Source organism: Physella acuta, unplaced genomic scaffold (genome assembly GCF_028476545.2).
Source record: "Physella acuta isolate Inbredline_101_S28 unplaced genomic scaffold, ASM2847654v3 ptg001676l, whole genome shotgun sequence".
Taxonomy (NCBI): domain Eukaryota; kingdom Metazoa; phylum Mollusca; class Gastropoda; family Physidae; genus Physella; species Physella acuta.
In genome coordinates this window covers 34038-46643 of record NW_026733189.1, presented here as the reverse complement: position 1 = coordinate 46643, position 12606 = coordinate 34038, and the positions used below count along the sequence as shown (strand labels likewise).

Genomic DNA, 12606 nt, shown 5'->3' with positions numbered 1-12606 from the left:
CTAATGATTCACATGCTGGTCTGTTTACCTTTTTTTTAAAATCTACAATTTCCTACTCGATTAAAATTTTGAATTACTTATACACATGAAAGAAAACAGGCCCACCTGTTGAATAAAAATATCTTTAAAATATTATAATCACTTCATTGCAACTACAAGCTTCATTGAAAAAAAAATAAAGAAAAAAGAACTATCAAAATTCTTATTGAGATCTACTTTTTAGTTAATTTAACAAAACATAGACACTTTTTGTAATTGTTTATAAATTAAAAAACTGATGAGCTATTTGTTTAGTAAATTAACTTTGTGGATAGATTATGACCTCATTAATTGATTGTGACCTAAGGTTGAAATCAACTGATTAAATTAAATAATACCTGATGAACATAACAAAATTTTCTTCTATTCAAGTTTTTCAAAATCAATATTTTGTCTATGCAAACTTTAATTAATTAGCAATTAATAATGAGAATGAAATTATCTGTTGAATTATTAATGTAGTAACAGATTTATATTTATATTAGATTTATATTGTAATAGAGAACAAAGCACTACTGACCAATCATGACACAGCTTATTATAATAATGCCTAAACAAAACATTTAGTTGAAAGGTTGAGCACACATTTTAAGTTATGAGCTATACAAGGTTGTGATCAGCAACACATTAGAAGTCTTAGATGCAATGTTACAAAAACCTTAATGAGTTAATAACATTATAAGACAGATTTTTACACTGTTGTAAAATTTACAACCTTAGATAAAAACACAAAGACAGACTTAGATTACTACAAAGTTGGTAGTACATAACAATCAATTTAAGAAAACAATGAGGTTTTAAAAAAGTGTAAATGCATCACTAACTTTTAATGGAACAAAATATTTTAACATGAGTTTAACACCTTAATTGGGATCAAGAACAATATCAACTTACAGCTTGAATTTTTAAAAGTATTTTATTTTTTAATTCCCTTTTTTTAGTTTGCTATAGATTTTTTTACTGAAACTTTGATTTTTTAAAAGTTTTTTCAATTCTCACATTTTGATAATATTAACAACTTTTTTTTAAATACATGACAGATTCCAAAATTAATTTGTTTAGAAGTAGGCATAGTATAATAATTTTTGTAACACTTCATCAAGAACTTGCTTACAATATGAAAACTTGAGGTAGAGCCAAGAGTTTTCTAATTGTCGCACTCAAACAAACCAAAATAAAGTTACACAGACAATTTTTAAAGAATCGATGACAAACAATTTTTCTTATCAAACAACTAAATGTTGTGACAACTTGAGTTGTAACCACAGTATGTTTTTTTAATAGCTCAAACAATAACACAAAAAGTAGTCAACACCTTGCTACAAGTGCGTAATGCAGGTGCATTAGAGTAACATTCACACTGATGACATAAAACAGTAATTGTTAATGTGAATTTAGCTAGAATGACATACTGCACAATAAGCAAACGTTTAAAAAAAAAAGATCTGGTATTTTACAATAAAAAATTAGCAGCTAACTAAAAGGTTTAACAAAACAATAAATCCCTAGATAACTAACATAATCTTAGTCTTAGACTAGTGTTGCATGCACAGTTTTAAAATTTACAGCTACACAATATTCATGCATCAAATGTTTCCAAATATAAATATTTAAAACACACAACAAAAATTCACCACAAGCGGAACAATGGAAATAACTTCAAGATGGAATGGATAATACTTGGATCAGATGTGTATAATGACCTAAATCTAATAGTAACAGCACCAACAAATTCAACAAGAAGAGGTTTGTAGAGCTAACAAAGCTGTATGGTTGTACAGCTTACAGAAGCTGTTTAGTTGTACAGCTTACAGAAGCTGTATAGTTGTACAGCTTACAGAAGCTGTTTAGTTGTACAGCTTACAGAAGCTGTTTGGTTGTACAGCTAACAAAGCTGTTTGGTTGTACAGCTAACAGAAGCTGTTTAGTACAACTATAGATTAGACAGCTGTTCACTAGAACAAAGCTTAATGGTGATACTATTTTAGTAGTAAAGTTAAGTTCAGTCTAGTATAGCTTACTGATACAGCTATAGTTTAGCTTCATTGAGCAGGTATAATAGTAGGAAGTGATTAGCTGTTTAATAAAACACCACAAAAAACAGCTGTGATTGTATATACCTTAATGAAACTGCACAAATACTAAATTGAGCATTGAATTATTAATAAAAACAAAATTATTTCAAATTAAAAATATCCTTAATCTCAATGGTTAATAAGTGTTTACCTCTAAAAGTTGTATAATTTGCAGCACCCCCTCTGAATGAATTTTTAATATTAGCTAATTAGTTATCTTACTTAAAACTATTTCTTTAAAGTCAATAGATACATTACATTTTCAAAACAGGTAAAGTTATTAATAATCTTTAAGTCTAATCTAACCACAAACTGAGCAAAGGATTTCTGTTTTGAGTGTCTACTAAATGAATAAAATAGAATAAACAGTATGTAAATATGTATTTGTATAAGCTGCATAATAAGGCTCATTGTTTATACGATTTCATATGTTCTAGACAACAGATCTGCTAGAGTTTTATTTTAAGTTTTAGCTGCTTGAAAGTTTTTTTTACTGCCAGAAGAATATTGGGACAAACATGTCAAGGCAGAAAATGTACCTAGATGGAAGAGGAAGCTAAAAAGTTGAACTCATGCGAAAAAAACAAAACAATATAAAACCAATTAAATAAAATTATAACAATAAACTGGCAAACTAAAAGGCACAGGAAAAACATTGTTACTTTGGTGTTCTGATAAAGAAAAAATGAGAGAAGGTAAGTATGTAAAACGGCTATAATATAAACAACGAAATAGGATATATATATATATATATATATATATATATATATATATAAATAAACCAAGATAAATTAATTTGAAGATTGACTAAGTGACTAATTATTGGTGAGCAAAGACATTTCTATTTTGAAGAACTTAAAGAATACATTCTTATAATCTCAATGTCAATGAATAAAATTCCAAAACTAACTATTAAATGAAGAGCTTTAACAGAACAAATGATCAAATACAAAATATACAAACAACAACAAGGACTAGAATATCAACATGAAATGAATGTCATGTGTTTTAGTTTATAGGTAACATTTTTGTAATGCGTTAAAACAAATAGAAAAGCATTAAACCAACTTAAATGTAAAGGGTGTTAAATCAGATATATTTTATAGTCTAAAGACATTGTTACATACTCCTAAATGGATGCTAATAGGTGCCTTAGAGCCACTGAACTTGCATTTTAAAAAGAAAAGATTGTTCCTTCTACAAGTGCCTATTAAAAAGTGGCACAACTTAACTTTAATCAATTTTAAAATAAAATGAAAACAATGAATTATCAGTATTTAAAATTCAGTTGTGAAGCCAAATAATATCCAAAGAGAATAACCATGGGGAAAATTATATATATATATATATTTTTTAAACTGGTCCTAAATCTTAACAGCTACTGCAACATATTTTATCAATATCAAGTTTAAAGGGAAATAACTGTGGCAAGTGGTTTTTTTTTTTTTAAATTTATTTACATTCACTACCAGTGAAAACAAAAAATCTACAATGGTTGATCTCTTTAGTTTTTTGTCCTTAATTTATTGAATAAAAAAAATTCAAATCTGAACTTATTTTAAATATCTGAAGTGGTTTCTGTTATTTAGATTTTTAACTCAACGTCAAAAAAGGTCTGGTAAACTGGTTGAATAAAAACAAAATTAAGTTAATTAACATGTTTAAAAACCAACTTATACTTTAAGAGAAATAAATACAGTGAGTAGTAGTTTTATTGAACAAATTTTACCATAATAAAACATTAGATTAGAAATAAATAGTGCTTTAAATTTACATGCAGCATAACAGGTAGAAAAGTTGAACAGAGATGATAGCTCGATCGAAGAAATCTTTAAAATCTAACCTGCTGGGGTACCTAAACTAAATTAACATTAGGATACAGAGGACCCTTGGTCATCAGGTGGTAGAGTCTCTACCTGTGATGTTGTATCGGCTGTGCTGTCAGTCATCTGCGACGTACTCTCAGTCACTTCACTGGTGCTGGGGGTGACATCAGTCTCAGCATCCCCCTTCTCCTCAAAAGCGTTACTACTGCAGTCCAGGTTCCTGGGTTTCATATTCGACGCTGGGAGAGAGAAAAAATCATGCTTGTCGAAATCTGGGATCTCTCTAAATCCTGTCGCGGATTTGATAGCGGCATTTGTTTTTCTTCCAGTAGGCACAGGAGGCTTCTTGTACATCTCAGCTGCTGCCGTGGCAAATGTGTCGGACGATACAGATTCAATTTCATGGTTCTGGTTTGTGGACAAAGCTTCATCAGCGCTGACTGGTTTACCGTTGGGGGGCGGACCTCGTGCGCTGGCAGGTGGAGATGTAGCATCAGTAAAGCTGTCCACATCACACCATTGGCTAGACTGTGAAGATTGGGGGTCTGGTCTCCCAGGAGAAACAGGTGCATCCTGGGAGGCAGCTGACTGGGAAGGATCTGTATCTTCGTCACTGGTCTCTTCCTCTTCACTTTCTTCATTGGCTTCTGGAAATTACGAAATTTTTTATTCTTTAGTTTTTACAGTGTAAAGAATATTCATAACAGTTTTACTTTCCAAAGTTAGATAAGAAAGCTCAGATAAATATCTTCTACAGATATTTTTAAAACTGCTTTTAACAAGGATCTTTGCACCCCACTAACTTTCCAAAGTTAGATAAGGAAACTAAAAAAATTATCTTCCTCGAGAGATTTTTTCAAACTGCTGTTAACAAGGGTCTTTGTACCTGGTCTTCTTTCAGCCCCCAGGGGTGCAAAAAATTCAAGTCTTGGTGCCAGTGGCCGCTGCTTCCTAGCAGGGTTAACATGGTAACAGTAACAGCAACGAAAAGCTGAGGAGATGGAATACATCTATGTCATTCAACTTTAAATGTAAACCATAGGTCTAACCTTTATAACAAACTACAACAATATAGAAAAAAATTTGTTTTCAAATATTAAATAACATATGGAATGTATGCGGATTATTGACTAAGGAAATATACACGGATTTTACATTAAACTAGACAAGATTTATCAAAATAGTGAATTAGTCGTAAGTTAAAATAAAATCATGTGTTATTATGTTAATCTTATGTATTTTTAAGCAATTAACATCATACTTTGTTATAATTAGAAGTTTCAGTAAAGAACACCATGTTTTGTTAAATAGATGTTTCAGACATTAACGTCACATTGCGTTACTTAGAATTTCCCTTACTTAGGTATTCAAACTCTTCTTTGAGAGCCATCCCATTGTGTGAGTAGCACTGGTGACAGACAAGGGCATAACGGTTCTCTGGGCCATCCCCCACCAGGTAGTCCATCAGACGGTCCATGGTGCCCCGCTCCCTGGGCAGGACTGTCCTTGGCATTGGTGGACCAGGTGGCGCAACTAGAGTAGAATAATATTATTTATTAGAGTTTCAGATTAATTTTAAGTGTACCCAACTATAAAACATAAATAGAAAAGGAACTATTCTAATCAAACATATAAAACAATAAAAGTTTGTCTTTTATTTTAAGGAAGTCAATAGTTTTGATGCAAGTAATATGTATAATTTAGTTAATAATTTTCAGAAGAAAATGGATAATTTAGTTAATAATTTTAATAATTTTCAGAAGAAAATGGCTCTAAAGGAACAGCCTAGTGCTCAAAATCCTGGAGTTTTGGTGAAAATCAAACTAAACATTGGTTATTACCTATCTAATTTGACTTTATCTCATGTAAACCTATTAATGTTGAAGTATTTACTGAAGTTCCTCTTTCAAACAACAATATAAAATAAAAAGTAACATTACTTTATGGCTTTTTAAAAGAACTTTTGACACTAAATTTAATCTTCATATTACATCTAAATTTGTAGCTAAAAATTACTCTAAAAATAAATTCCTCTAATAGTAGAGAAGTTTTATTACAACATAAATCACCCTAATGGTGATGTTTAATTTAAATACAATAATTGAGGTTTTTTAAAATTATTTTTAAGAAAAATGACATACATTAATCAATTAATTAATAGAAATCCATAGTTCACCTTATTTTAATAACACTTGTTGGAAAAAGGCCACAAAAGACTTAATGAATCCTGTATCCCTCTGCCATGGCCATAGGGGTTTTAGCAGTTAATACACTCATGTAAAAAGGCCACAAAAGACTTACTGTATCCTCCTGCCATTGGGGTTCTATCAGTTAAAACACATGTAAAAAGGCCACAAAAGACTTACTGTATCCCCCTCCCATGGGCATTGGGGCTCTAGGTGTAGACATACTCATGCGAGGTCGCATCCCCGGGGCGCTCTGGTTCTGCATGTTGAGTGGGGTAGCTTGGGTGGCCACCATTCTAGGAGAGGGCATTTGTTGGCGCATGCTTGGGACGCCCCTTGCTTGATGGGTGGTGCTTGCTACTCTCTGGTGAATCACTGCACAGGTGGGGGGAGATAAAATTTGTAAAGCACATGTAGATCAGTTGGTGGACAAATTTGATGACCCATGGTCAGGTCATTACAAACTAAATAAAAAAACGGACAGAATTCTCATGGTATGAAAAAAGGGTGTTTGACAAGTACCAGTAAATGATATTAAAAACTTGATTTAAGAATGTCTACCAGAAAAATGATTTTAAAAACTTGATTTAAGATAAATACCAGTATTAAGTATATTAAAAAATTGATTTAAGATGAGAACTGGTTTTTACAACTAGGGAAGCGAGACTAAAATATCTAATGGTTGTTTTTGTAAGTGACACCTAGAAACACAAATATGAATTAATTTTATTAAGAGAAATCAATGAATGATTAGTGAACAGGGTTGAAGCTGTGTTCTAAAATGATGGATATACGTGAACAGGGTTGATGAAATATTTTATTTTCTGAATATTTTTTTAAACCATACAAGCAAAACAGTTTACAAATGTATTTTATGTTATTTAAAAAATTTCTACACAACTAAATGTATGTGTTTTCTGCATTATTGTTTTTATGGTCAGTGTAGGATTATTATTAGGATACAGACTAGGATAAGAGTTATAGAAGCAACACTAGCATCTAAAATGTTTTTCCTAGGTACCATGTTTTGAATGACATAAATCTACATTAAGATGACGGTCAAGAAATTATATAACTGAATGTCTAGTGTAAAATATGAATGAACAATTTGAAAAAAAATAATGACCTGTGCCAGCTGTAGGGGTTTGCGGCCGAGCGTTTGCCTCTGCGTTGCCCTGTAATGAAGGGAAAAATTTCAAATTTAATTTTTATAAAACTTCACATTTAAACAAAATTCAATGACAATATTTTCTTTCTCGTAAATGATGAGCATTCATAGACTAATACTAATCAGATGTGTTACATGTTAGACAGTAAAAACTCACCTCTAACTGTCGTAACCTAGAGGGATCAAACTTTTCTAAAATCTCTCTTGCTTTCTTGTAGGTTTCAGTTTCCATGACATCTTCCAGCTAAAATGTTAGTCAAAATATCTGATTATTGATAATTTTCTTCAACAAACCAGGACTCTTAATAACTTGATGCAAAATAAATTAGGAAAAAAAAGCTATTTTTATTCCTTTCTTATAATTTTTTCAAGTTATTACTTTTGTAACACTAGTGTATAATGGTGATTAAAAACAATGAAAACTAACTTAACCAAACAAACTAAATTAAAGACTAAGTCTCCAAAAACACAAAGATTATGGAAAGACAAAGTTAAATGCAGTTAAAACTTACAATTTGTTTTTTTCTTTCTCGCAGACCTTGTAATGCAACATCTAAAATTTTAAACAATCAACAATTAAAAGTATTTTAGTGAAATTCATTGTAAAAGTTAAATAGACTTTAAATAAAGTTATTTTCAAGGCAAATCTTTTAAAAAAGTTTTTTTTTTTTTGTAAATTAAATTTGTCTGCGCATAAAAGTTCACTATACACACCATTAGATGAAATTCGTTTCACAAAATACCAATTCAACAGCTTTTTCATACCCCATATTCTGGAAAACAAAACACTTCTCAATGAAACACAGCGTATTGAAAATTAAATTAGTACAACAAAAAATGAGTGGGATGGAGTGGTCTAGCGGTAGAGAGCTGGACTGCTAACCCGCAAATCTCGAGTTTGAATCCGGGTACAAGTCAGTAGACCGTCCCTGAGTCCACCCAACTCTGATGGGTACCTAACTCACGTTAGGGAAAGTAAAGGCGGCTGGGCATAGTGCTGACCACACTATCTCTTCATATGCCGAGGTCACAGAAACAAGTGAACTCTACTTCACTTGCCCTATAGAACGTCAGGTTTGAAAAGGGAACTTTACTTTACAACAAAAAATGAGGATTTTAGTTATTTTTAATTTTCACTTAATTTATACACGTCTTCTGAATGGAGCTATTTAGTCTCAAGTAACAGTGATTCTCAAACAGTTTTTCTTTGGAATGGAGCTATTTAGTCTCAAGTAACAGTGATTCTCAAACAGTTTTTCTTTGGAATGGAGCTATTTAGTCTGCAGTAACAGTGATTCTCAAACAGTTTTCATGACTTCAGCAGCAAGGTCAACAGATTCGAACAATAAAAAAATCCTGATCCACAAAAACTAGACTGTACTTACAAGAATGGGAACACCAGCAAGGGGAGAGAATACAGCAGCCTCAGCTCCCATGTGTCGGGGAAATATAACAAGAAAAACAAAATGGCCACCACAACATAAACAAAGATGGAGTATATAAGCAGCCGTGTAACAAATTTCTTTCGCTTGTCCTGGTTCTCTTTACGGTTTCTCTGAAGTCTGGTAATTTCCTGGTGAGTACAATAGCATTTTCTTCTTATCAATCATAACAATAAATTTAAAAAAAAACCCATTAAATTGTAGAAAACTTTTAGCATAGATTTTTAAATGTCAGACTTTACAGCACACTATATGGCATATACAGTATATTATTTTTGTGGTTTATGATCTATATTCTGCACTAACCAATCAATATTATAAAACATACATTTTGTAAAGCCTATTCCACCATATAATCCATGGAAAATTCCTTCTCATTAAATCATTACTTCTGCTGCAGCATTACTCGCTAAACTTTACAGTAAATTTTATTCCAATATCTTGCTGTTGCTCCAACATTGAAATTTAATTATTTTGCAGATTTAGCTCACGCAACTCTCAGCATTGATCATGACCAACCTACCTTTTCTATTCCTTCCAACACTTCAATTGTGGTTTGCTGTCGCTATAAAATAAAAATGTAAACGTCAAATTTATTAATTTTTTATCAATAAAAACATTAGGCCTATATAAAGTAATGGGGTGATTTGTAAGTTGTGAGACAGCTAAACCTGTTTTATTATTTTATAGGTGGGCTACAATATACTAGCAAAGTTGAATGATTATAGATACCGGTGTCCGATAATGGAATCTTCTTTAGGGGTGTTGGGTTGTTAGTAGTATTGTAATCTCGACTAATTTTATGGTTAGAAATTAGGGTTAGGCGTATGGTAGGACGAGGATTGGGGTTAGGGACAGGGTTAGCATTGACATTAGCTAGCCATGTGTGTATTTAGTTAACTTTTTTTAAAGAAGATTCCAATATCGGACACCGGTGTAAACATTCCCTGCAAAGTCAAATAGTAACTTTTGGTCTAAAAACAAACTAACGAATCTAGCTTAGATCAGTACTAGATCTAGATTATCTAGATCTATTCTAGACTAGATCTACTACTGATTCTGTAGATATAGGCTGTATTATTCTATAATGTATAGATCTAGCCTAATTATAGATCTAATACTAATACTATAGAGTTAGACTATAGTACTATAGTTATAGTAACTTATAGACGTATAAGCAGGCAATTTTGGTAATCTATCGTTTTAGGTAAGTAAAATCGCCCGCGCCTAGTAATGTACGAAAAAGTTACCTCATTGTCAAGGCTTTAATAGAAGTATATTGTGATAAATTTGTGTCAAATATTATAGATAAACGAATAATAAACCTAAATCAATGGCTAAATATATCAATATTGAATATAGGCAAGAAATTAACTTTAAACAGAAGTGTTTGCAGGCAGGATTTGCTATATAAAAAGCGACCATCTGTAAGTTAAAGTGGCTTCCCCTGAATCTTGCGCTATAAGTTTATAAAAAAAAACTTCAACAAGATGGCTGCTATAGTAGCTGTAGTAAATGAGCAATGTATGTTGCATCTATTGGAAACATCGCTAATTAGTAATTTTCATTTATCCTACTGAAAAGTTTTAAGTAAATTGTTTAGGAGTTTAGGCCTAACAGGTAGGCCTACAAAAAAGGCTACAACTACATAAATGAAACAGGGAAACATTTTTGGGTAATCTATCGTTTTGGGTACGTAAAATCGCCCGCGACTAGTAATGTGAAAAACAGGTGACTCCTTACATTTTAATAATTATTTCACATTTTGAGGAGGATTTATGTTTTGAAAAATACAAAAATGTTTCCATGTATCATTTATGTACCTGTTTTTAAACAATTTAATTAAAACTTTTCAGTAATAAATGAACACCAGCGATGTTTCCAACAGATGCAACCATGCTCATTTACTATAGCAGCCATCTTGTCAAAGTTTTATTTTTATAGACTGATAGCGCGAGATTCAGGCGGAAGTCACTCTATTTTACAAATGGCTGCTGTTTATATAGCAAATCTTGCTTGCAGACACTGCTGTTTAAAGTTAATTTCTGGCCTATATATATTGATATATTTAACCATTGATTTAGGTTTATTATTCATTTATCTATAATATTTGACACAAACATATTACAATATACTTCTATTACAGTTTTTTTTACAGCCTTTGACAATGAGATAACGTTTTCGTACATTAATAGCCGCGGGCGATTTTACGTAGGCCTACCCAAAACGGTAATCTATCGTTTTGGGTACGTAAAATCGCCCGCGGCTATTAATGTACGAAAACGTTACATCATTGTCAAGGCTGTAATAGAAGTATATTGTGATATGTTTGTGTCAAATAAAACTAGATAAATGAATAATAAACCTAAATCAATGGCTAAATATATCAATATAGGCCAGAAATTAACTTTAAACAGCAGTGTCTACAAGCAAGGTTTGCTATATAAACAGCAGCCATTTGTAAAATAGAGTGACTTCCGCCTGAATCTTGCGCTTTAAGTCTATAAAAATAAAACTTTAACAAGATGGCTGCTATAGTAAATGAGCATGGTTGCATCTGTTGGAAACATCGCTAGTCTTCATTTATTACTGAAAAGTTTTAATTCAATTGTTTAAAAACAGGTACATAAATGAAACAAGGAAACATTTTTGTATTTTTAAAACATAAATCCTCCTCAAAATGTGAAATAATTATTAAAATGTAAGGAGTCACCTGTTTTTCACATTACTAGTCGCGGGCGATTTTACGTACCCAAAACGATAGATTACCCCCAAAACGATAGATTACCCATTTTTGTATTTTTCAAAACATAATTTAAAATTAATCCTCCTCAAAACGTGAAATAATTATTAAAATTTAAGGAGTCACCTGTTTTTCACATTTTTTTAGTCGCTGGCGATTTTACGTACCTAAAACGATAGAATAGATTACCGCATTTTTTTAGATTCTCTTTCTAGAAGCTAGATTCTAAGTCTAGAAAGTAGAAAGATAGATTTTAGTTTTTATTCAATTTTATTGTAAAATAATAAACCTTGAATCTAGATATTAGAGCTCCCATGATAGTCTAGATTCTAATACAATAGGTACTACAAGGACTGGGCGAAAAAGTAGACCAGTTTAGATCATCAAATTGTTATCATCCATCCGTCCGTTTAGAGATGAGTGGGAATTTGTGTATGTGTACCGTGTTGTTGTTTTTTAAAACATCAGACGGTCATACTAGCTAACGAACAACAACAAAATTCTCACACGAACATTTTCGACCATTTTGTTTTCTTGCAAAATAAATAAATAAATAATATTAATAAGGGGGTGTGTAGTGACACGACATTTTATTTTTTAACAAAATTTATAATAGACAAATCAATTTCTATTGTTTCAAGTAAACATCTAAAAGTTAATACTGATTTTTGATTAAGTAATGAGTCCACCCTAATTAATTAAGAATATTTATCTTTTTCATACTTTATTATACTAATTACAAATAATCATAATGATAATAATGAATAATATTTTTATACTCTATTTACTATTTATTTTATATGATAGATGCACATAATTTATATAATATACAAGTACTTACAATTAATGGCATGTTAAAATAGAAATTTTGCATGAGCTAAAAAATGGTGTAAAATTAATCAGTAATCAGTATTATTCAAGAGTACAAGAGTCATAAATTTCAAAAATATTTGAAGATAAAGTATGCAAAAGAGTCACATATTAATTATTCTACATAATATATTACTAATCATTAAAAAAGGTGTAAACATTTAATTTTTTACCTTCATATTTTTCCTAAGATTTTTTTCTCTATGATTTTTCTAAATAAATTGCACATTATATAGACAAAAAGTATTCATTACTAT

The 12606-nt window shown here is 31.0% G+C and overlaps 1 protein-coding gene across 1 annotated transcript; it reads right to left on the bottom strand.

The window, feature by feature from the left end:
* Positions 1-3607: 3607 nt before the first annotated feature.
* On the bottom strand, positions 3608-11936 carry LOC131929796 (endoplasmic reticulum junction formation protein lunapark-B-like). The gene is made up of 11 exons (XM_059286183.1): positions 11769-11936; positions 9260-9301; positions 8680-8867; positions 8009-8067; positions 7807-7847; positions 7452-7538; positions 7253-7301; positions 6307-6501; positions 5300-5473; positions 4827-4931; positions 3608-4587 (listed from the first exon to the last, which is right to left on the bottom strand). Exons 1-11 carry the CDS (start codon positions 11793-11795, stop codon positions 3986-3988), a joined length of 1569 nt encoding a protein of 522 aa, XP_059142166.1. The 5' UTR covers positions 11796-11936; the 3' UTR covers positions 3608-3985.
* Positions 11937-12606: the final 670 nt, after the last annotated feature.